The sequence below is a fragment of the Moschus berezovskii genome, chromosome 7 (genome assembly GCF_049115385.1).
Source record: "Moschus berezovskii isolate FMDL1 chromosome 7, NW_MosBer_1.0, whole genome shotgun sequence".
Lineage (NCBI taxonomy): Eukaryota > Metazoa > Chordata > Mammalia > Artiodactyla > Moschidae > Moschus > Moschus berezovskii.
This window is the reverse complement of record NC_142466.1, coordinates 120,218,326-120,243,448: the sequence shown is the minus strand read 5'-3', so window position 1 is coordinate 120,243,448 and position 25,123 is coordinate 120,218,326. Positions and strand designations below refer to the sequence as shown.

General features: G+C 47.9%; 1 protein-coding gene across 1 annotated transcript; it reads left to right on the top strand.

Moving 5' to 3' along the window:
• Positions 1–430: 430 nt before the first annotated feature.
• LOC148777518 (histone-lysine N-methyltransferase PRDM7-like) lies at positions 431–13,417 on the top strand. The gene is made up of 10 exons (XM_088837767.1): positions 431–512; positions 919–1,035; positions 1,340–1,447; positions 3,833–3,882; positions 5,979–6,135; positions 6,959–7,056; positions 7,262–7,538; positions 8,128–8,195; positions 9,316–9,508; positions 13,307–13,417. Exons 8-10 carry the CDS (start codon positions 8,191–8,193, stop codon positions 13,415–13,417), a joined length of 309 nt encoding a protein of 102 aa, XP_088693893.1. The 5' UTR covers positions 431–512; positions 919–1,035; positions 1,340–1,447; positions 3,833–3,882; positions 5,979–6,135; positions 6,959–7,056; positions 7,262–7,538; positions 8,128–8,190.
• Positions 13,418–25,123: the final 11,706 nt, after the last annotated feature.

Below are 25,123 nucleotides of genomic sequence, written 5' to 3'. Positions count from 1 at the left end.
GCAGAACCCACGTTATGCCCAGATTTTTCTCAGTCCCCAGGAGAAGATCCTCAAAACTCCTCTTGGAGAAATACTCCCTCTCCTGCACTGGAACAGAGCCTTGATTTCAGCCTGACCCCAGTCCAGCAGTTAGGGGCTTCCAGGTCTCCTCAGGACTCTCTCTGTCACCCACAGACATGTCTCTCCCAGTGCGTTTCCTCAGAGGGGCTGAATTGTAGGGGAACCAAAGAAACCAAATCTAGTTCACATTAGGCTAGTCTGTCATAGCTAGTCAGGATCCATCCATCCCACCAATACTCTCACCCCAACTTTCCCCTCACCTTCCTGACCTGAACGCTCCACCCAAGGAAGACAGACCAGGCTCTGGACAGTGGTCTGGGCTATCTCAGCACCTTCTTCTTCCACAGGCACCTTGGCCTTGAGCACTCCAATGGCCATGAGGCCAAACAGGTCTCCAGAGGGGAGCACTGAGGGAGATGCTGGGAGAACAGAGTGGAAGCCCACGATGAGGGGCAGAGGCAGCAAAGTGCGCCTCTAAGCCAGCTCTATATGAAGGACACGGCACTGGTCCCTGAAGGACCACAGACTGCTTGCCTGGGCAGCTGAGTGAACTTCTCTGTGAACGTACACAGGGTGGGAATGACTGGTCCTGTCTGAGATGGTGGGGTGGAGTGGGACAAAACAGGATACTAGCATCGTCAACTGCTTTGTGTCCAGGGAGAGTTAGGAAAATACTCAGTGTTTGTTGAGTTAAGCAGTACACAGTCGGGAAGGAAAGTCTTCATGTCTGTCTCACAGAGACTATCCAGTAGCTTCAGGCTACTCCCTGCACAAAAGGTGGAGGAGAAGGCCCAGCTCTAAAGTCTGACTTCGATTAGTAAATCACTGATGAAATCTATTATTTTCCTTAGGCCAAAGATGCTTTCAAAGACATCTCCATATACTTCTCCAAGGAAGAATGGGAAGAGATGGGAGAATGGAAAAAAATCCAATATAGGAATGTGAAAAGGAACTACGAAGCGCTGATTGCTTTAGGTAACAGGAAGTTCTGGGTGCCTGTGAGCCTGGGAAACAGGAAACAGGTCTTCATCCTCAGTGTTTACGTGGCACTCTCTTAGGTGGCTTCATCTGTTCACAGTTCCCTTTTGTGTGGAGACTAACCTGGAGGAAAGTTTTATTTCCTACCAAATGGAGGTTGACCTTGCAGTGCAGAGCTCACCTCTTGCCTTGTTCTAGATTCTCCCAACCCATCCTATTGATTTCCCTAACTTTGTGACAATTTCCATTGCTTCTATGCTTTGTTCCTCTTTCGCAGAACAAATATTTTGCTTCTTTCCAGGTTTCAGAGCCCCTCGACCAGCTTTCATGCATCACTGCAGGCACATCATCAAACCCCAGGTAGATGACACTGAGGATTCTGATAAAGAATGGATACCAAGGCAGCAAGGTGAGGGGCCAGAAGGATTTGGAGGTGTCTTCCTGAAACCAGCCTGAGCTGAGGTCTCAACTACATCTCAGCCATTAGCAAAGGAAACATAATTTTCAGCATTCCAAAGGGGTTGTGGCCGAATATTGACATCAGCCTGAATGAAGATGAATGTATAGGTTTTCCAGTGTTATTCTCAAAAGTTTTGTGTTTAAAATTTATCATTCTTTTTAAAAATAATTACTTTTGCTAAACATTTTTAATGAAAGGCAATTAAACAAACCTCAGACTATAAATTCACCAAAGAGATTTAATACTAATCTCATAATAATTCAGTTATTGGATGAAATCTCTTAGAAGAGGAAATGATTAACATATTATATCAAGATACATTATTTATGTATGTATATAAAACAACAACACATGATCTACTTACCTTAAGGTTAAACTAATTCTTTGTTTTAATTTTGGGAAAGGGTTTGAGAGAACTATTTATTCTCCCTGATCTTTCCCACATTTCACTGACCAGAGACAGCATCAGGCAAATAAAATGAAGTACATTCATTATAAAATAGAAGTGAGCAGCTCACTTCCTCTTCTGCTGCTCAAAAAGTTTAAAAGAGTTAATCTGCCTAGACTGGAGAAAACAATTTAGATAGTTCTATGATTCTCATCTATGGCTTTCTGTTCTCCCAGATTTTTTAAAATTTATTTTTTAGTTTTGGCTGCACTGGGTTTCGTTGCTGTGCACCGGCTTTCTCTGGTTGTGGTGAGTGGCTTCTCATTGCAGAGCACATACAGGCTCAGTAGTTTGTGACACACAGGCTTAGTTGTCCCACAGAAAGTGGAATCTTCCTGGACCAGCCATCAAACTGTGTCCTCTGCATTGGCAGGCAGATTCTCATCCACCATGCCACCAGGGAAGTCCCTCTGTTCCCTTAGGTTATTAAAACTAGTGTAAGAGACATGAAAATCAAACATTTGGTTGTCTGCAAAGGTTTGTACATGAAGAGAGATTCTTCATAGGGATTACATACGTCACGGTTCACCATACCTCTGCACATCTTTATTTACCTTCTTAACAATTTCTGACTGTATGGTATGTTGTTGCTAACTATGTACACATTAGTGTTAGTGGCCATAGTGTTAATCGCTCAGTCGTGTCCGACTCTGCATACCCATGGACCATAGCCTGCCAGGCTCCTCTGTCCATGGGATTCTCCACGCAAGAATCCTGGAGTGGGTTGCCATTTCCTGCTCCAGGCGATCTTCCCGACCCAGGGATCGAACCTACATCTGTTGCACCTCCTGCATTGCAGGTGGGCTTTTTACTGCTGAGTCACCATGGATATATATACACGCTGCTGTACAACAAATCTGTGGAAATGTTCCATCTTGCGTGACTGAAGCCCTTACCCACTGAGCAACAATTCTCCAATCCTTCATCCTCATAACCCTTGGCAGCAACAATTATATTTTCTGTTTCCATGGATTTGATTAATTTAGATACCTCACAGAAGTGGAATCAGGCAATCTTTGTCTTCTTTGATTGGTTCATTTCACTTAGCATAATATCATCAAGGCCCACTCCCAATGCAGAGAACTTGGGTTCAGTCCCTGGTCAGGGAACTAGATCCCACATGCCACATCAAAGTCCTGGCACAAATAAATAAATAAAAATAAATATATTTTAAAATTTTAAATTTAGCTCTTGACTATAGCTTTAAAAAATAAATATGATTGTTTTCTTATCTTCCTTTTTGGAATGGTCATTGTTCATGCATGGAAAGATATCTGAATGTTGATTTTATACCATGCAACTTTCTGTGCAGGTTTTTTGTGTGTGTGGAATTTTAAAGATTTTTCTGCACATAAAATCATATCCTCTGTGAACAGACATAATTTTACTTCTTTCTTTCCAAATGGAAGCCTTTTGTTTCCTTTTCTAATCTAATGCGCTGGCTAGGACTTCTAATATTACGGTGAATAGAAATGTTGAGGACGGGCAGCCTTGCCTTTTTTTCTGGACCTTAGAAGTTTTCAGCTTTTCACTGATGACTATGATGTTAGAGGTGGACTTTTCACATATGACCTTTATTATATCGCCGTCACTTCCTTCTGTTTCTATCTGTTGAGAATTTCTGCCATGAAAGGCTAGCACATTCATTAGGTACTTTACGGACATCAGGTGAGGCACAGACGAAGTTTCATATTTTTTTTTAATTTTAGGAAAATTATGTAATGCTCCCAGCGGAAGCAAAGGAGTTGATGATACAGAAATCATTTTCCTCCTTTGGTAATCATTGTCTTTGTCACTCTCTGGCTCAGAATTATGTGTCCTTAATTAGAATGTCCAGAGTTTGGAAACATTTACCAACAAAAACACTGATTCTCATCATTTTTTAGGTAAACCTTCTTTAATGGCCTTCAAAGGGGAGCACAGTAAACATCAGAAGGTGAGTATTTCCCAAATCCTGTTGCAAAATATCCTCCTCATGGATCCAGTCACAGGTGAGACTAGGATAAAACACAGAGGTCCTGGAGACTGCAGCCTTCCTGTCCTGAATCTTTAGCACAATGTCTGACATCATCACCATCTTTATACTTAGTAAGAACAGCAACAATAGTAGGCTATTCTATTGTTACATTATTTTCACAATATTCCAGACTTTAACCATTTTATGTGAATAAACTTCAGTTCAGTTCAGTCCCTCAGTCGTGTCCGACTCTCCGCGACCCCATGAATCACAGCACGCCAGGCCTCCCTGTCTGTCCATCACCAACTCCCAAAGTTCACTCAAACCCATGTCCACAGAGTCGGTGATGCCATCCGAACTTACTTAAACCTTAAAACAATCCTACAATACCTATAAGTAGGTATATAGCTGTCACCATTATAGATCCGAAAAACGAGGTAAAAATGATTGATTATATGCCTGAGATCACAGTATCACTGGCAGTGCAATCTAATCCAAAGCACTTTTTCTAAACTCCTTACAAACTGATTAAAACTTCCATAGTTCTATGAAGTTTATTCATTCATCTGAGAGATGTTTTCAACTTCGGTTCTTTTGTGCTGTGCTAGGGAGGGATATCGGAGAAGGCAGTGGCAAGCCACTCCAGTGTTCTTGCCTGGAGAATCCCAGGAACGGCGGAGCCTGGTTGGCTGTCGTCTGTGGGGTTGCACAGAGTCGGACATGACTGAAGCGACTTAGTAGCAGCAGCAGCAGCAGGGAGGGATATGCTAAGACATCTGACTAAGGGAAGCTTAAGGACATGCTGGGTAGTTTGTAGAGTGGACGGTGCAAAAGGAAGAAGTTTAAGGACATGTTGGGCAGTTTGTAGAGTGGACAGTCCAGGAGGAAGAAGCTTAAGGACATGTTGGGCAGTTTGTAGAGTGGACGGTCCAGGATGAAGAAGGCGACAGGATCCCTACCTCAGAGCCTCCCACACCAGTAAGAGGAAGCAACTCGCAGCCCTGACAAGCCTCAACAAATAAGAAAATAACTGAAGGACTTCACATAGGTTACCCACTTTTGAGTAGAAACCCATCATCTGGGCATCATTTCAAATGCTCATTATTGTAGGAGGAAGTAACAACTGCTTCCTCTGAGCTCTAATTAGGCAACTCATCTGTTTGGAATCATTTGTTTAGCCTGCCCCTGTGTTGTCAGCTTTGAGAGCCTAGCCCATACCCATTAATTCTGAGAAGTCCAGACCCAGCTCAAAGTCCCTGAGGGCCCCCTGAATGTTTTGTGAATGAGTGACTCTGCATTTAAACAGTAATCTAGGAGTAGGAAGGTCAAAGAATGCTGAAGGTAGAATCTGTGAGCCAGACCTCAAAAATAGAGGCAGTTGAAGGGATAAATTGATGGCAGGGATGTACGCTCACATTCATACTGTATTAAGTAGCTCACACAATGATTTTTTGAAATGGTATTAAATTTCATGTCCACTGTAACATTGAAAATTAGCATGTATACCAATTTATGGATCAAGAAACTGAGGAGAACCAGCTAGTCGTACAGCCTTGTTCAAGCAGAATTGATGAGACCAGCTACTTTAAGTGTCTCTAAGAGGACATGGCAACCTGCAACTTTCAGCTCATTTTCTTTATTGTCTAAATGTGTTTCTGCCGATCATCTTTTCTCTTCTCAATCTCACTGCTTTGTCGCCTGATTCCGGATGTGTTTTGTCCCCTTTGTAATTTTACATACTTCCTAGTCCATCAAAGCTCCACTAATTAATAGAAACCCCCCCAGATTTCTCTATGAGCCCTTACCCTCTTCTTTCCCTGACTTCCAGCTATTCTCCCTGCCTTGTTCTCACTTCTATGCAGAAAGTTGAAAGGAAAGAATCTTAAGATATGAATTCTAGTTTTGATTCACTACCCACTTAGGTCTTTTTTTACACTCCAGTGTTCAGACCCCCCCACCACCACCAGGTATTTCCAAGAACTGTCAAAGTATTAACTAAAGTCATGCATGTGAAAACACTTCATAAAGTCCTAAAGAACTAAAGAAATTCATGTTGTCTTTTACTCACATAGAAGGGAATGTCCAGGGCACCATTAAGTAAGGAATCTAGTTTGAAAGAATTGCTGGGAGCAGCAAAATTGCCGAAGACAAGTGGCTCCAAGCAGGCACAGAAACCGGTGCCCTCTCCCAGAAAAGCAAGGACCCCTGGACAGCACCCCAGACAAAAAGTCGGTAAGAGAAAATTTGGAGAGTTTCTCTAATCCCTGTAGAAAAGCTAATAAGTATGGCCTAGGTGTGTGGCGAGTACTTTGGGTAGGCTTGGGTTTAATCTGGACTGATCCTGAGACATGAAGTTAGCACTGGGACCTTGGGAAAATCTTATACATTTTCTGAGGTCATTATTGCTTATCTGTAAAGTGAAGATAAGGATACATAACTCATACAGTGTTTGAAAGCGTTACATTAAATGCAAAATTGCTGACACTTTTTTGAACTAAAAGTAGTTCAATAAATCCGGCTGTGATGATAGGGAGCACACTACGTTAGTGTTTATGCCCAGACCTCTGCTCAGTACCTTACATGTCATGTGCCCTCGACATATATTTTCTGAGTACATGTGTCAGTAACTATTTCCTAGTAAGAAGCTGGGAAGTTAAACCTTCTAACAGGACGTGCAGGGCTATCACTGAACTGGGCATCTATGATCAGTGTGGAGCCTCAGTCTCCTGAACCAGGAGTTAAAGGGAGAAGAAACAAAGCATAGAGAAGGGACTTCCTGGTGGTTAAGTGATTAAGACTCAACGCTTCCACTGCAGGCGGTGTGGGTTCCATTCTTGGTCGGGAACTAAAATCCCACAAGCCATGCAGCATGGCTAATAAGCAAATAATGTAACATTAAAACATAAAAATACAAAAGTATAAGTTTGAAAAATAAATGGAAAAAATTTTTAATAAAGTGTATAGATGGACAGGTAGGAGATCTCACTTTCTGATAAAACAGGGACTAACTCTCCAGACCCCGCGAGCCTTGCTTAGCTTCTGTTCTCCATCTTAGAACTCAGAAGAAAGGAGACTGGAGTGAAGAGGTACAGTCTACGAGAAAGGGCCATGTGTACCAAGAGGTCAGAGAGCCCCAGGATGACGTCTACCTCTGTGAGTGACCCCGCTGGCCACTCATGGAGAAGGGACTACGAGGCCTTGGTCCAATAACCTCAGCTCACCATTTGGTCCCCCAGTCATCCCCTTCCTCTAAGCAGGATCGAGGCCATATGCCCTGAGTGCCCCAGTTCTTTCTGAAGGTCTTTACGACCAGCAACAACACTATACCCCCCCTCATCCCTGTTGCTCTTGCCTCCAGATTGTGAGGAGTGTCAGAACTTCTTCATCGACAGCTGAAGATTGCTGCCCATGGGCCCCCAACCTTTGTAAAGGACTGTGCAGTGGAAAACGGGCATGCCAACCGCTCAGCCCTCACTCTGCCACCTGGGTTAAGTATCAGACTGTCGGGCATTCCTGAGGCTGGGCTTGGAGTGTGGAACGAGGTGTCCATTCTGCCGCTGGGCCTGCACTTTGGCCCCTATGAGGGCCAGATTACAGATGACGAAGAGGCCGCCAACAGTGAATACTCCTGGCTGGTGAGAAACACCCCTATTTCCCTGTCCTCTGGCCTCTAATCACTTGTGTGTGGTGGGGGGTACTTCATGTCTACACGGGAGGACACCAATGGTGATGACACAGTCAGCAATGACACAGCCAGCCCTGTGTACTGTGTGCACTGGGCGTGAACACAGGACTTCCATCTAAAGGTCAGAGGAGAGGTGGGAACACAGTATACACACACACAGGACTTCTATCCTAAGGTCAGAGGAGAGGTTGGAACACTGTGGTCCAGGCACACAGGACTTCCATCTAAAGGTCAGAGGAGAGGTGGGAACACAGTATACACACACACAGGACTTCTATCCTAAGGTCAGAGGAGAGGTTGGAACACTGTGGTCCAGGCACACAGAAGTGACTCCTCCTTTGTGGAGCCCTTGCCTTCAGTGTACCAAGAGACTCAGATTTGGAATGATGATTAAGGAACTTACCATGTGGTCCGACTGGCAGTTGAATCCATGCAGGCTGAAGAGCACCAATGACAGCAGAGAGAAATAGTTCTTCTATTACTTCCTACCAAAAAAGTAAAAGAGAGAAGAAAGCTTATATCTCTTTTCTGACACTCAGATCACCAAAGGGAGAAACTGCTATGAGTATGTGGATGGAAAGGACAGGTCTTGTGCAAACTGGATGAGGTGAGTGCAGTGAGTCTGCAGTGTGTAGACGTCGATACTCCCTCAATCCCACACCCCTTTCCTTCTCAACCCGTCTCCCTCAAAAGCTTTCACATCTTCTTTCCTCTTTTCCCTCCATACCATGCTCTTTCATTTCAAAAGACATTAGAAAGAAGGAAATAAAAATATAGCATGAGCCATCAGAATGCAAGTCTATATGCTGAACAAAACTGGGGTACATGAAAATAACTTGAGGAGTCTAGATTCACCAGGGACACTTTAACTCACTTAATTGACACTTACCAAGCACTATGTGTTCCAGTTTAGACAGTGAACTTCATTACTGAAGCAGGTCACCCAACTCATGTTTTGGAGAATGACTGCAGACCGACATTAGCCAATTGATTTTAGAAACAGTAACCTTAATTTTTCTATCTTTGAGTAACTGCACAGAGCCAGGATAACCTAATATGGGAGACCTTGAGTCCATGTGGGCAACAGCCTCCCCAGGCTCGGTTCCAGCAAGAAGTGGGCCCTGAGGCCTGGGGAGGAATCGGGGGCAGGATGATCGTGAGTGGGGCCGTCCTCCGAGGGCCGCTCCTTTCATCAGGGCAGGCGGACAGCGAATAAACTGTCACTGTTTCGGGTCTCAAGCTACGTCAGAGCACTCTCCAAGTTCCCATGGGAGGGGGTGGGCAAGTGAAGATGACCCTGGATACACATGGGGAGATTGGAGGAAAGCCTCAGGAGAGAAGGCAGGCTGGGGTGAGTGCTGAGGGCTGCATGCTAGCAGAGGAGCACCAAGTCCTGTGGAATGAAAGAGAATTTAATTCAGAGTTTAGAGGAGCTGAAGGTCACCAGCTTCACGGACAGTCCAGGTGGAGAGGAGTCTGGAACTGGGCTCTATAAAATGGCTAATTAGGTAAGGAGAGAAAAGCATTCCATCCAGGAAGAGGACCGAAAACAGGATCTGGAAATAGGAATTCACACGGCCTGTTTGAAGGTGTGAACAGAAGGTCCCCGTGAGGGGCGGTGGGAGCCACGGCGGCCTCAGAACCTGAAGGCAAGGACCTGGGCATGGTCTGACAGTGGAGGGGACTTGTCACCTGAGGTTTCTTTCCCTTTCTGGCCTCGACCCCAGGTATGTGAACTGCGCCTGGGATGACGAGGAGCAGAACCTGGTGGCCTTCCAGTATCACGGGCAGATCTTCTACCGAACCTGCCAGGTGGTCAGGCCAGGCTGTGAGCTGCTGGTCTGGTACGGGGACGAGTATGGCCGGGACCTTGGCATCAAGTGGGACAGCAGGGGAAGAGCAAGCTTGCGGCGGGGAGAGGTGAGCGCCACCCCTCTTCCAGTGCCCCACCCCATCCTGGGGAGCCGCCCTGGTCCGATTCCGAAGCAGAGTACAATCCAGTCCAGAGTCAGTCAAGTCGTCATCAAAATGCCTCAGAATTTGATTCATTTCATATGACTGTTAGGAAAAAAAATTCATATTAGAAACATTAGTTCTAATTTTCAATATTTCACACAAAAAATATGTAACATCACCTTCTACTGAAAGGTTTAGAAGCAAAAAGCAAGTTTCCTAGCACCTACCAGCCCTCTCCCCTTTACCTGTCTCTTCCCCATGCCCCCACTTTTCTAAGTGACGCGTGTACAGTGATTTGCATTCAGTTACTCTATCAGTTTGTTGTCATGTTAGTTCATACTCTGTGCCAGACGGGGCTCCACCCACCAAAACAGACAGAACCACTGCCCTGGGGCGGCATGGCCTTCATTACCAGACAGGGGCTGGTGCTCTGAGGAAAAGCAGTGCAGGAAAAGCGCCTACGATCAGCGTGAGCAGAGGGTGGGCTGTGGCGCAGGATGGTGGGGCAGGGTCTCTGCAGAGAGAGCACCTGTGGGAAAGGATTCCAGGCCGTGCCGCAGCCCCAGGGCCGGGAAGAGAGGCCCTGCCAGTGGTTGCAGAGGAGCACAGAGGGAGAGGACGGAGGCTGGACGGGACACGGAAGCCTCAGGGCCAGTGTCCAGGTGCCCGCCCCAGCGGTCTTCCTGGGTGACACGAACAACCGTGAGGCTTTCAGCTGCAAGCGGCATGTTCTCTGTGCCAAGATGATGCTTTGGTTCATTTTTGGGAAGAGACAGCAGTGGGGAGTCCCTCAGAGGTCAGTTCGTTGCCAGACACGAGGGGAGACTGGGCTGGCTGAAGATGCTTGGGAGTGAGGGTGTGAGCAGTGTGGCTGGAAATTATTTCTAAACAGGGCTTCCTCAGTTCAGTTCAGTTCAGTTCAGCTGCTCAGTCGTGTCCGACTCTTAGCGACCCCATGAACCACAGCACTCCAGGCCTCCCTGTCCATCACCAACTCCCGGAGTTCACTCAAACTCATGTCCATCGAGTCGGTGATGCCATCCAGCCACCTCATTCTCTGTCGTCCCCGTCTCCTCCTACCCACAATCGCTCCCAGCATCAGAATCTTTTCCAGTGAGTCAACTCGTCGCATGAGGTGGCCAAAGTATTGGAGTTTCAGCTTTAGCATAAGTCCTTCCAATGAACACCCAGGATTGATCTCCTCTAGAATGGACTGGTTGGATCTCCTTGCAGTCCAAGGGACTCTCAAGAGTCTTCTCCAGCACCACAGTTCAAAAGCATCAATTCTTCGGTGATCAGCTTTCTTCACAGTCCAACTCTCACATCCATACATGACCACGGGAAAAACCATAGCCATGACTAGACGGACCTTGGTTGGCAAAGTAATGTCTCTGCTTTTTAATATGCTATCTAGGCTGGTCATAACTTTCCTTCCAAGGAGTAAGCGTCTTTTAATTTCATGGCTGCAATCAGCATCCGCAGTGATTTTGGAGCCCAAAAAAATAAAGTCTGACACTGTTTCCACTGTTTCCCCATCTATTTCCCATGAAGTGATGGGACCAGATGCCATGATCTTCGTTTTCTGAATGTTGAGCTTCAAGGCAACCTTTTCACTCTCCTCTTTCACTTTCATCAAGAGGCCTTTGAATTCCTCTTCACTTTCTGCCATAAGGGTGGTGTCATCTGCATATCTGAGGTTATTGATATTTCTCCCGGCAATCTTGATTCCAGCTTGTGCTTCTTCCAGCCCAGCGTTTCTCATGATGTACTCTGCATATAAGTTAAATAAGCAAGGTGACAATATACAGCCTTGACGTACTCCTTTTCCTATTTGGAACCAGTCTGTTGTCCCATGTACAGTTCTAACTGTTGCTTCCTGACCTGCATACAGGTTTCTCAAGAGGCAGGTCAGGTGGTCTGGGATTCCCATCTCTTTCAGAATTTTCCACAGTTTATTGTGATCCGCACAGTCAAAGGCTTTGACATAGTCAATGAAGCAGAAATAGATGTTTTTCTGGAACTCTCTTGCTTTCTCCATAATCCAGCGGATGTTGGCAATTTGATCTCTGGTGCCTCTGCCTTTTCTAAAACCTGCTTGAACATCTGGAAGTTCACGGTTCACATATTGCTGAAGCCTGGCTTGGAGAATTTTGAGCATGACTTTACTAGCGTGTGAGATGAGTGCAATTGTGCAGTAGTTTGAGCATTCTTTGGCATTGCCTTTCTTTGGGATTGGAATGAAGACTAACCTTTTCCAGTCTTGTGGCCACTTCTGAGTTTTCCAAATTTGCTGGCATATTGAGTGCATCACTTTCACAGCATCATCTTTCAGGATTTGAAATAGCTCAATTGGAATTCCATCACCACCACTACCTTTGTTCGTTGTGATGCTCTCTAAGGCCCACTTGACTTCACATTCCAAGATGTCTGGTTCCAAGTGAGTGATCACGCCATCGTGATTATCTTCGTCGTGAAGATCTTTTTTGTACAGTTTTTCTGTGTATTCTTGCCACCTCTTCTTAATATCTTCTGTTTCTGTTAGGTCCATACCATTTCTGTCCTTTATCGAGCCCATCTTTGCATGAGATGTTCCCTTGATATCTCCAATTTTCTTGAAAAGATCTCTTGTTTTTCCTATTCTGTTGTTTTCCTCTATTTCTTTGCATTGATCGCTGAGGAAGGCCTTCTTATCTCTCCTTGCTATTCTTTGGAACTCTGCATTCAGATGCTTATATCTTTCCTTTCCTCCTTTACTTTTCGCTTCTCTTCTTTTCACAGCTATTTGTAAGGCCTCCTCAGACAGTCATTTTGCTTTTTTGCATTTCTTTTTCATGGGGATGGTCTTGGTCCCTGTCTCCTTTACAATGTCACGAACCTCCGTCCATAGTTCATCAGGCACTCTATCTATCAGATCTAGACCCTTAAATCTATTTCTTACTTCCACTGTATAATCATTGCCAAATTCAGACTTAAATTGAAGAAAGTAGGGAAAACCACTAGACCATTCACATATGACCTAAATCAAACAGGGCTTCCTAGTGCATGTTAAATGGACTAAGGCTGAGTGAGGTAAACGAGGTGTGAGTACTGGTGAGGCTTGAGAGAGGACACGCCTTTATTTTACGACTTATGGAGACCTGAGAGAAGAGCAATTTGTGAACCAGCTGGGGCAGCAGGAGCCAGAGACCTGTAGTCTGTGGGACCTGGGCCTCTTGGTCTCGCCCAGTCTGAAACCCACTTCCTGCAGAGATAGGCACAAAGTCTGTTCTTTGAACCAGGAGCCGCAAAGTCAGCTTTACTCACACCAGCTGACCACCCCCTGTGCTGCCTCCCACATGCAGAGAGCTCCAGGTCAAGCACCCCTAACTTAATAGACCCTTTCCCCTCACAGGGAGCTGCCCAGGAGATTCCACCTAAGTCATCAAGTCTTATCTCTCAGTAGGGTAAAATACCTGTGGCCACTGTGACATGACTTTTCAGATACTTACACGGAGGGAAAGGTCCCTGCACATCCACCTCTATCAGGAGAGACTCTGCTTCTGATGCTGCTGGAAGGTCCGTATCTGGGTGATATGTAGAAAAGGCCCTTGACACAAACTTCCTGGATTTCTGTAGATGTAGAGAATAAGAATGGAATGGAAAACTGGACTGTAAAGACACACTTGATGGGAGACATATCGTGCACTATCAACATGTAGATGATTAGTGGCACAGGCCTGACCATGGCAAACCAGCTACCTGACCAAAAGCTTCCTCTTTCAGCAGACCCGAAGCCCAAGATCCACCCATGTGCCTCCTGCTCTCTGGCCTTCTCCAGTCAGAAATTCCTCAGCCAACACATCCAACGCAATCACCCCTCTCAGACCCTCCTGAGACCATCTAGAAGAGACCTCCGCCAACCAGAGGATCCCTGCCCAGGCAATCAAAATCAGCAGCAGCAATATTCTGATCCACACAGCCCAAGTGACAAACCTGAGAGTTGCAAGGCAAAGGACAGGCCCCACCCTTTGCTGAAAAGCATAAGGCTGAAGAGGATTTCAAGGGCCTCCCGCTACTCACCCAGAGGACGAATGGGCACTTCTGGGGTGCATGAGAGAATCACAGAAGAGCCCAGCACAAGCCAGAAACTGAATCCAGAGGACACAGGCAAGTTATTCATGGGGGCAGGTGTCTCAGGGATTATGAAAGTCAAGTACGGAGAGTGCGGGCAAGGCTCCAAGGATAGGTCAAGTCTCATCACACACTAGAGGACACACACAGGGGAGAAGCCCTATGTTTGCAGGGAGTGTGGGCGATGCTTCAGTGTGAAGTTCCATCTCATCAGACACCAGAGGACACACACAGGGGAGAAGCCCTATGTTTGCAGGGAGTGTGAGCGAAGCTTCTGTCAGAAGTCAATTCTCATCACGCACCAGGGGACACACACAGGGGAGAAGCCCTATGTTTGCAGGGAGTGTGGGCAAAGCTTCAGTGATAATTCAAATCTCAACTCACACAAGAGGACACACACGGGGGAGAAGCCCTATGTTTGCAGGGAGTGTGGGCGAAGCTTCAGCGTGAAGTTCCATCTCATCAGACACCAGAGGACACACACAGGGGAGTAACCCTATGTTTGCAGGGAGTGTGAGTGAGTTATAACCAACAAACCACATCTTAGCACAGGCAGATTACTGCAGCCACCCCATACCTCAGCTCTAAGGGGGTCTCAGAAGAGGCCTGTCACCCATTACAGTCCCCAAGAGTATGAGGAGAGGCTTCCCAGGTGGTCCAGGGGCCAAGACTCCAATGCAGAGACCCATGTTCAATACCTGATTGGGGAGCTAGCTCCCACATGCTGCAACTAAGACACAGTGCAGCCGAAAAAATAAATACACAAATAAGTATTTAAAGAAAGAGTGCGATAAGCACAGAATTACTTGATTAAATAGACCTTCCACTTTCATGACAGGAGAGGAGGTAGATAAACAGCAGAGGGTTTCTTAAGTGTTCTGGAGATGTTCATGCCAATTGCCTTCATGGTTTTTTGTACTCCTCTTCTAATAAATTTTGTCTCCAAACAAACCTGAAGCCCAGACTATGTACTTATTCCCCCCTTATTACTGACAGCAGTGGGGTCCAGCGGTAGCTGAAGCCCTGGGAAGGCATAATTCTGGAGCCAACTCAGTTAGCCTCTGGACAGTCAGTTCCTGGGTCCAGGGAGAGGAATCTAGGGTTTGAGACAGACTCACCAAGGAAGAGAATTCCCTGGCCTCCTGGGAAGTGTGGCCTCTCCTCCTTACAGAACTCGACTCTCCTTTGGCCTCTCCTGGTTGCCTCTGTCGTCCTCTGACTTCTGCAGCCTCAAAGTGAAGCCTTGTGCATGCGAGTGTGTGCGTGTGTGTGTGCCTGGCTCAGCCTGGGCCATCTGGTCTTTGCCGCTCCCTCAGGGTCATCACAGCATCTGGACAGGGATCCAGTTCTCAGGCCTGCCCTCAGCAGCTGTGTGACCTGGGGCAAGATGCTCAACCTCTCTGGGTCTCTGTTCTCATCTGTGATACATGGTAGAGATTTTAGTCTGATGTGTAAGCACAGGGAGAATCTGGCAGAGGCTGGCTGAGAATGCAAGCCCTGCCTTTGCTATTCTTTGTGTTTTTTTCTTTAATCTCTTCTTTTCTTTTACTTGAAGGATAATTGCTTTACAGAATTTTGTTTCCTGTGTGCCTTTCAGTCCCCACACCTTCCAGATCTTCAGAGTTAGATGAGGAAGGGGCCGTTTAGGCACTCGGCTGGCTGATGAAGGGGTGTGAGGTCAGGGCTGCTAAGGGAGGGTGACCTCCCTTCCCAACACTGCCATTCCTGCTGAGCTGGACAGCCCCAGAGCCCCTCCGCAGACAGGCAGTGCTGACAGTCATCCACTCTGCTGAGAACAGAGCCTGGAGCCGCATGTGCAGGAAATCCCTGTCCAGTCCTGTCCCAACCCCACACCGAGGGTCCTTGAAGCCCACACCGCGGCTTCTCTAATGCACAGCCTCATACCTGTGCCCACGTGCTCTGGTCAACACTGCCGTGACCTTGAAATTCTTAACTAGGGAATAGCTCATCCTTACACTTCCCTTTTAGGAGTGAAGTCTGATGGACCACGGAGTGTGCTATGAGCAAAGCAGATGCGCACACAGCACGGGTCTCGGGGTGACCAGGCTGCACGTGGGGACAAGGTGGACACAAAGTCTTTCCCCAGTGAGTGAAGGTGGGGACCGCACCAGGAAGCCACACTTGCATAGAGTGGAGGCAATGGTGTTCCTAAGAGTCGACCACACCCTGCCCTCTGTGAATGACCTCTGCCCTGTCCTGATACTTCCAGAAGGGGTTCAGGAGGGTGAAGTCCACCCAGTCACCAGAAGACACCAAGGGAAGAGTGGGCCACGGGGCAGTAGGGGAGGGTGCAAACTCCAGGACTGGGGGCAACGGGCCTCAGTTCCCTCCCTGTGCCAGGCTTCCAAAGCATCTCTACATGAACTGTGTCAGTAATGGCAATCCACTCCAATATTCTTGCCTGGAAAATTCCATAGACAGAGGAGCCTGGCGGGCTACAGTCCATGGGGTCGCAGGAGTCGGACACGACGTAGCGACTAAACCACAACCACCACCACTGTTATTTTCTAATTTCTTTCATGCTTTCTTAAGGAACACGTTTGTCTGTGGCTTGGTTTCCCTACAGGAAAAGAAGCCACGTAAACTCCCCATCTTCTGTGGCTTGAGGCAGGGGCCACAGGAAGGAGGGTTAGGGGTGGTGCAGGCAGAGGGGCTTCAACTGAAAAACGGCAGGGACCCAGAAACTTGCAGGGGTTCCTCCCCTGCACCTCCCACCAGAGCTGGGCCTGGAATCCCCTGGAAGCCTGAGCGGGTCAAATCTTTCCCCTCCCCTTCCCTCCGCTCCACTCCCCTCCCCTCAAAAGCTGGTTCCTTGGCCGGCCCACAACACCCCCAACCCCCCCATCATCCACAGCCCCGCACAGGCCCTCCCTCACAGAAGTGGGACGACCTGCATGGCGGCAGGGATGGTGTCTGACCCCAGACCTGGGGGTCTCAGCTGACCTTGCGCAAGGGGGCTGGTGCTTTACACAGCCTCCCAGTCCAGGGAGCTGCCAGCAGCCACAAGCCACAATCTGAAGTGGAGCTGGGGGATGGGGAGTGGGGATGCGAGCTGTCTGAGGTCCCATCCTGTCCCCAAGACAGCGGCCATGCCTCACCTGACACCATGACTGCTCTGCTCAGGCACACAGGAGAGCAGCAGTCACGGGGACGGACAGCCAGCTGCCTCCGCCGCACGCTCCACCCTGACCACAGCGGCCCCACGGCTGCACCAGCCCCACCTGCGCACAGCTCTGCTTGGCTGCCGGGGCTCTGGACCCTGAGTGAGTTGGTGAGGGCAGAGCTCCAGAGGCCAAGCCTGTCTTCAGCCACCAGACCTGCCCTGGCCGCCAGACCCGCCCTGGTCGCCAGACCCATGAGCCCAGCCAGTATCTAAAGCCAAGATGCCTTTGGGAGAATGACACCACAGATGCTGACCTCAGAGCTCAGACTCTGAAAACTTACTAAACAGATTATTTTTAGCCTTTTTTTAAAGTGGGATGTTGGCAGGGAAGGGGAATAACTTCCTTGATGCTGCTGTGGTTAAGAATCCAGCTGGCAATGCAGGAGACACAGGTTCAATCCCTGATCTGGGAAGACCTCACGTGCCGTGAAGCAACTAAGTACAGCACAACTACTGCAGCCCAAGTGCCTCAAGCCCGTGCTTCCCAACCAGAGCAGCCACTACAGTGAGAAGTTCCGCACAGAAACGAGAGAGCAGCCCCCATGCCCCAACCAGAGAAAAGCCCGCACAGCAGCGAAGACCCAGCACAGCCAAAAGTAAATAAATAATCTTTTTTTTAATAATCTTTTTTTTTTAAAGTAGGAGGTGGCAGCATTCCCTGCTGGTCCAGAGGCTAAGACTCTGAGTTCCCAACACAGGAGAGCCGGGTTCAATCCCTGGTTAGGGCACTAGATCCCACATGCCACAGGTGAAGACCCTGCGTGCCACAGCTAAGACCCAGGGCAGCCGAATAAATGAATATTCAAAGGTAGGAGGCTGTCATCTGTCATAGAAAACTGCAACATTTTCGCGAAGGAAAAAAAGAAAAGATCTCATTTTGCAAGTTCTCATGGTTGATTGCAAAAATTTTCTCTTAATATGCGGTTGTTTAAAAAACATGAGAAAATACAGAAACTAAAACCCACCCATAAATGTGTAGGGAACACCAATTACTGCAGCTCCGCCTCCGGGTCCAGTAACTCCAGGGGCCTCAGGGGAGATGCCCAGGAAGAAGCCTCCCAAACACCTTCCCTGCAGTTTCCACAGTTACAGCACGTTCCACGTCTCGGGGTTAGGCTGTGGGTTAAATCCTCTCTTGTTGGACAGAAATGTGTTTCCACAGAGAACCTACCAGGATCTTAGCCTCAGTTGGTCCTTTTGTTGGATGTGGAAAGTGTTTCCACAGAGAACCTGCCTGGATCTCAGCCTCAGTTGTTTCTCTTCTTGGAAACGAAACGTGTTTCCACAGAGAACCTGCCCGGATCTCAGCCTCGGTTGGTCCTCTTGCTGGACATGGAAAGTGTTTCCACAGAGAACCTGCCTGGATCTCAGCCTTGGTTGGTACAGATGTAATAGGCAGTACGCTCAGTCCTCAAACCTCCTGGGATTAGGGTTACAGCACCTCCTCACCTCCACCCCTTCCATGGTCATGGAGCCTTTTCTTCCAGAGGAAGGTGTTTGGCAACATCAGCCACAAAGACACATACTGAAGAGGAAAAAGGCCACGGCAGGTGGGGCTGAATGTTCTTGGGGGAGCAGAGGGGCATTGGACACTCCATGCTGGACCCCTGCCCCACCGGCTTCTCCTCCCTCTCGCTGGGCATGCAGCTTTCACCCCCTGGGTGCCTGCCAGTGAGGGGCTCCCAAGACACCAAGCTGGAGTTGGCGATGGGTGAACTGGATGCCAGGGAACCCGAGACCCTGCAGCAGGTCAGTGCACTGTGGACAAGGGCTGGCCTCACTGAATGGTTAGGCCCTGTGCATTCAGGACACCCTCTCTGGATGCCAGGTGGAGGTGCTGCTTCCCCCACTGCCCACTTGGGTGTCAGGAGGTGGAAGAAAGACCCAGGTTGTCCTTTCTACCTCTTGCCCAGAGAATGACAAAAGCCAGTTCCCAAAAGTCGAAGCATGGTGGGCAGAGCGAGTGCTTGGGTCTCACAGGGTCCCCGTGAAGAGGGCTTTACTCCTGACTGGATCCCTCTTGGCTGGTTCTCCTTCTGTGTTGTCTTCACATCAACTCTCACAAGGACGAGGCAGTCAAGGTGCCCACAGCATCACTTGCTCAGGTGCCGACAAACCTGCTTATTTATCATGGGCAGGGAGACAGGGTGGCTGGTGTGATGCTCCCTTGGACCAGAGAAGAGACCCCCTAGGCTGTGTCTCTTCTACCTCCTGGGACCCAGGTGGGCACTGGGGGCAGAGCACCTCCACCTGGGGTCCGGAGAGGGTGTCCTGAATGGACACGGCCTAACTGTCCAGTGTGGCTTCGGGGGTATGGGCAAGAGGGGCACTAACTCCTTTTTAAATATTTCAGACAACCACTGAGCTCCTCTTGGTTTTCGCTCTCAGATCTTTTTGGTCCGTTTTCAGAGTCTTTATTGAATTTGTTACAATATTGCTTCCATTTTATGTTTTGATTTTTTGACTGCAAGGCATGTGGGATTGTTACCAAGTCCAAGCTTGCTCTGCATGCCTCACAACAGGTCAATAAACCAGAGGCAAAGTGCTGAGGCAAGGAATATGACTTTACTTGGAAAGCAAAGAACATCTCAAAGAAACCATCTTGTCAGGGTCTGGATGCCAATGTCTTTTATAGAACACAGCTGGGGAGGTGGGGAAATAAAGCGAAAAGGCCATGAATCTGGCAAATATCTCCTGGAATGGCCAGCCTTGGGAGGAGACGTGTTACTTTCTCCCTTCATGTAGCCATTCACAGGTGGACAGGTCCTGGACAAAGGCAGAGGGGCAGGATTTCCTCAGGCAGACAGTATCCTTGTAGCAAACAAGCCAACAGGAAGCAAAGGTTAAAGAAAAAGGTTTACTTTGAAAAGCAATTTTTTTAAGCATGGAGTCAGTTTGTTCTTCCCTGTAACGCTTCCCCACTTTCAGTGTCCATCCCATGGTCTTATGGGGAAGAGGTGATGACTGTTCTAATTGCTCCATCAGTTGCATCTTTTGGGGAGTGTCCACCCTTGGTGCCAGTGTTCCAAATGTTGAGATTTGTCTTCTTTTGTTGCTCTTTGGAAAGTGTCTACTTTATATGTGTAGACATAAAAATATTTATAATCTAGGTGTTGAGAGTTTTATCCAGGAAGAATCTTTTAGGACTTCAAAAATGCAGGCAACATCTAAAAGTAAGGAATTTAGCACTTTTCTGTGTGTGGGAAGATGCACCAGCCATCTCACTGTAATCATCCCTTTTGATACACACCTCACCATCTGGGGCCAGTATCCTGTCTTCTCCTTCCTGACTTTTCTCAGAGATCACCATGGGGAGTGGCTGCAGCCTGACGGCTTCTCGAGATGGAAGGTATTCTCCTTCCCAAGTTTCCTCAGGGCTCACAGTGGGGAGTGGCTGCTCTTTGATGGCTGCTAGAGGGCAGGTATTTTTCTCCTTCCCGAGTTTCCTCAGGGCTTACTGTGGGGAGTGGCTGCAGTCTGATGGCTTCTAGAGAGTAAGAGGGGGAACCTGGATCCCCATTGAGATCATCTCAGCAGAGAGAGCAAGCATGTCCTGTGACTCTAGACAATCTTCCAACATTCAGGTTTCAGCGTTCAGCCTGCAGGATCCATAGCCATCAGCTCAGTCACCATGCTCTGCACTTAGCTGCTCTGTAGCCCTGAAACTTACACTGCAGGAGGCCTTCTAAATGTGGCATCCTATCCAGCAAACTCTCAGTCACACCCTCCAAGCCCAACCCAGGCCCAGCTTCACTGAGAGGGTCTCAACGGGGACCCAGGTTCCCCCTCCTGCTCTCCCACATTCCCTTTGGTTCTGTGTGATATTAACTGTTTTTACAGCCATCATAATAATGTTGAACACACTGCCATGGTGCTGGCAGTCTGGGTCTTCTGTTATCCCACTGAGATTCTGTGAAAACACACCAGATGCTGGGCTGGAAGAGGAGGGGCAGGTCTGGTCTCTGCTGAGTATGGACGCCTGCTGAAAGGAGATCACAGCTGCAACCTCACCTGCTGCTCATTAGCTTTTTGCTGGTCCATATGCCCTGCAATCTATTGCCCAGATAAGCCTTCTCCCTTCTCCCTATACTCCTGCTGGTAACTTGGAATAATTAACAGGTAGCTCACCTGAGGAGTCTCCAGGAGCCCCAGGGATGGTGAACCACTCAGGGGTAAAGAGGAAATAGGCAGAGGCCTGTATAAAATGATACTGTAAAGCATTTATTCCTAAGCACAAAACAAGTGAAGCTCACATGTATCCTCCCCTTTTTCTTAGCTTTGAGTGTATGGTCTCCCTCTGCACATGATTTTGGCCCATGTAAATGGGGTGAGACTCAGTACCCAGACCCCCCTACCTGGGGTCACACATTCTCTTGGTCAGGACACCACGGCTGTGGTCGGTGGGCCCCCAATGTGTAAACAAGCCAGGTCCATATGGTCAAAGCTGTGGTTTGTCCAGTAGGCATGTATGGATGTGAGAGCTGGACCATAAAGAAGGCTGAGCACCAAAGAACTGATGCTTTCAAACTGTGGTGTTAGAGAAGACACTTGAGACCCCCTTGGACTGCAAGGAGATCAAACCAACCAATCCTAAAGGAAATCTTACTGTGAATATTCATTGGACGGACTGATGCTGAAGCTGAAGCTCCAGTACTTTGACCACCTGATGGGAAAAGCTGACTCACTGAAAAAGATCCTGATGCTGGGAAAGATTGAAGGCAGGAGGAGAAGAGGATGACAGAGGATGAGATGGTTGGATGGCATCACTGACTCAATGGACGTGAGTTTGAACAAACACCCAGAGATAGTGGAGGACAGGGAAGCTTGGTGTGTTGCAGTCCACGCAGTCTCAAATAGTTGGACACAACTTAGAGACTGAACAACACTACAGGTAGCCTATCTGAGGTGTCTCGATGAGCCCCAGGGGAGGTGAACTTGTCAGAGGGAAAGACAAAGAGCCCTACATCAGCGCTGACCCCTGGGAGGGCCATGGAACCCCACGGTCACCCAGAGAAACCCACCTCAGCTCCAGACCCCAGAAATCTGAGCACTGACATTCAGACACAGGCATGGAGTTTTCCAGGACACAGGACAGGCCCAGTCTGCACCCAGGTCTCCATGTCCCACTGCACAGAGAACCCGGCCCGGTGTAAATGTCCTCACTGTAGCAGAACTGATTATGTATAAACATAATCAGTGTAGACAGGACTTGGAGAGGTCTGAATCCACTATGTAGACAGAACTTGGTCAGGTTCAAGGTAGCTTAGGGCTGCGCTCCCAGGATGCACAGGTCACACCCCCAGGATCTCTCATCGTTGGACAGGGGCTCTCCTACGTGTGAGAACTGGGATGTACCTTTCTTGCATCACTGGCTCCACACCTCACCCACATCAGGAAAGGAACAAAAGCTTTGTCACTAAATATTTCGGCAGGCAAAACAAAACTGTGACCAGGTTCTGCGACCACCTGGTGGTCAGGGCCCGGGGAGAGCCAGGAACCTGGTGGAGCGCAGCCCAGCGTCCTGCAAGGACAGACCGGAAGTGGCCCGGCTGCCGCGTTCCGGGCTCCCAGCAGGAGGCGCTGCTCGGGTCGCCCAGGCAGGACAGTCCTGCAGCGTCCGCGGGGAGAGCGGGTCCGTCCATCCTGCTGGTCAGTTAGGGATGGAGTGCTCTCAGGGACTGCTTCTGCGCGGGGTGGGGGGTGGCCCTGACACCTCCTAGGCTCCTGGTCAAGTGACTTCGTGCCCGGGTTGACGCCCACAGGGCACCGTGCTGCACCCAAGCGGAGAATGCGGGCAGATACGGGGCATAGAAGCCATCAGAGCAGAGCACCTGCGGGGAGCTCCCACCTGCGCCCGCCTGCCCACCTCAGGCCCCAGGCCCCCACCCCATGACCCATTAGCACACACACACACTCCCACGCCGCACACGTATGCGCTATGCACCGACACCGCGCACACACAGGCGCACACACACACATAGCACACACATGGGGAATAAAATGAGAACCCTGAAGTGCTCATTCCTAAACACAAGTGAAGCTCGCGTGCATTCTTCCCTTCTTCTGAGTTTTGGTGGTTTCCAAAATAAAAAAGTTTATAAAGTAGTTAATGGTGAATGACTTTTAGATCATGGGACTTTCTGAAGTTATTCCACAAACACTACAAGACTTGAGAGATGAATGTAGATATTCAGTGTGTCCCTCGACAGAAGAATGGACAAGCAGAACATGGTCCATCCACACAATGCATGTTGTCCAGCCTGAAAGGAAGGCAGTTCTGACACAAGCTACAGCTGGATGGACCCTGAAGACATGCTCAGTGACATAAGGCAGACACGGAAGAACAAGTGATGTTTGAGTCCACTCATACAAGGCCCCTGGAGCAACTGGCTCCATAGACACAGAAAGCAGGATGGTGGGTGCCAGGGGCTGAGGCAGGGGAGTGGGGACTGAGTTTCTCACGGGGACTGTCTGAGCTTTGCAAGATGGAAGTAGTGACTGAACAAGCACGCAATGCAGCAGAATTTACAACAGCTGAGACGTGGAAGTAACCAAAATGTACACAGACAGGTGAATGAAGAAATCATTCATGCATAGAATGGAATATGATTTAGCCATGAGAAAATAACGCCATTTGCGGGTATAATCTAGAACTAGAACAATCAGGTAAGTGAGGTACTTCAGAAGGAGAAACTGATACCAATGAGCTATTTTATAAAAGCGAAATACACGCACAGTCAGGAAACAAACATGGTTACAGAAGGAGAGTGGTGGGTGGAAGTGATAAATTAGGAGGTTGGGGTTGATTTATCCTCACAAATACATAGAGAATATAGAATCAACACGGACCTACTTTAGAAAGGGGGGTGTTCTACACACTATAATAACGTGTTTGTGAATTAAGCAAAGATGAATCAGAATATTTATGGGGATAACTGATGAAGAATCTCTCCACCGTCAAACACAGCACTGTATGTCAGCTATCCTCCGAAGGAAGTAAACACTAACTTTAAAAAAGAAAGACCAGGGTTAATGAGCCACAGGCTTCTGGCATGTGCCAGAAGAATCCACGGACTAGGACTCCCCTAAGGCTCTGGTTACTGTGGTAACAGGAGTAGGGCATGAAGAAATCCTGTCTCCTTGTGGCCATCTCCCGCAACAGAAACTTTAAGCTATTGCTTATGCTGCAGTAAAATAAGAAAAAAGTTTTTCTTTGGCCTTTTGATTCCTTCTCTACGTTAGCTGTTCCTGATTTACAGTCTGCATTGATAACTGTTTCCTTCTTTTCAGAAGATTAACCTATTGACTGTTTTGAAACAACGCAAAAAGGAACAAGAATATAGGAACCGTATACCTTTGTGGAAATAAATGTTTTTTGGAGGAAATAGACAGATGGCTTTAATCCCCAAGCAGGAAGAGGAGAGAACACAGTAGACTTGTGCCTCAAGAACTGTGTCTCCCCTGATGGGGAATCAAGTGGATCACACAGCTGGGGCTCATCGTCAGAGGTTGGAGATAAAGAGCAAACATGTAAGGATCCTGTATTCTTTCTTTTTGCATTGTTTCAAAACAGTCAATAGGCTGGCGTCAGGGAGCCCAGTAACTTGGGTCCAGCAGGCAGTCGCAGGAGTTGGGGCCATTGTCTTTTGTAGATTGCATCGAGGCTTTCTTTCCATAATGCAAAACGAGAAAAACTATAACGGGAAGTTTGCAGAGAGTACCATAAAGTTAAGCATCAGGATGTGACTAGCACAAAATTAAAAGATAATAGATGTGAAATATGGCTCATGCAGAGTTCAAGGGCGATAGATGTGGGATATCCCTGGAGAAGAGCATGGAAACCCACTCCAGTATTCTTGCCTGGAGAATTTTATGGACAAAAGAGCCTGGTGAGCAACAGTCCATGGGATCACAAAGAGTCAGACACAACTGAGTGACTAACACACACACACACAGGTGCAGGATATAGCTTATGTAACAGGTTAGTCTTCTGAAAAGAAGGAGACTTAATTATCAATGCTAGCTGCAGATCAGGAACAGTTAAAGTAGAGAAGGACTCAAAAGGCAGAAGAGGAAAAACTATTTCTTATTGCACTATAACACCCATAAACACTTCATATTCACAAGAACCGCTGGGCTCTAAATGATACCGGCGCTTTAAAAGTTTCCATGGGTGACTAACTGAAAACAAAAACGGTAGACTGTGAAGATGAAAATTTCCAGTCAATTCCATACACACTAGTTAAAATCAAAGCCCATGAAAACGTGCTGCACATCAGGAATTG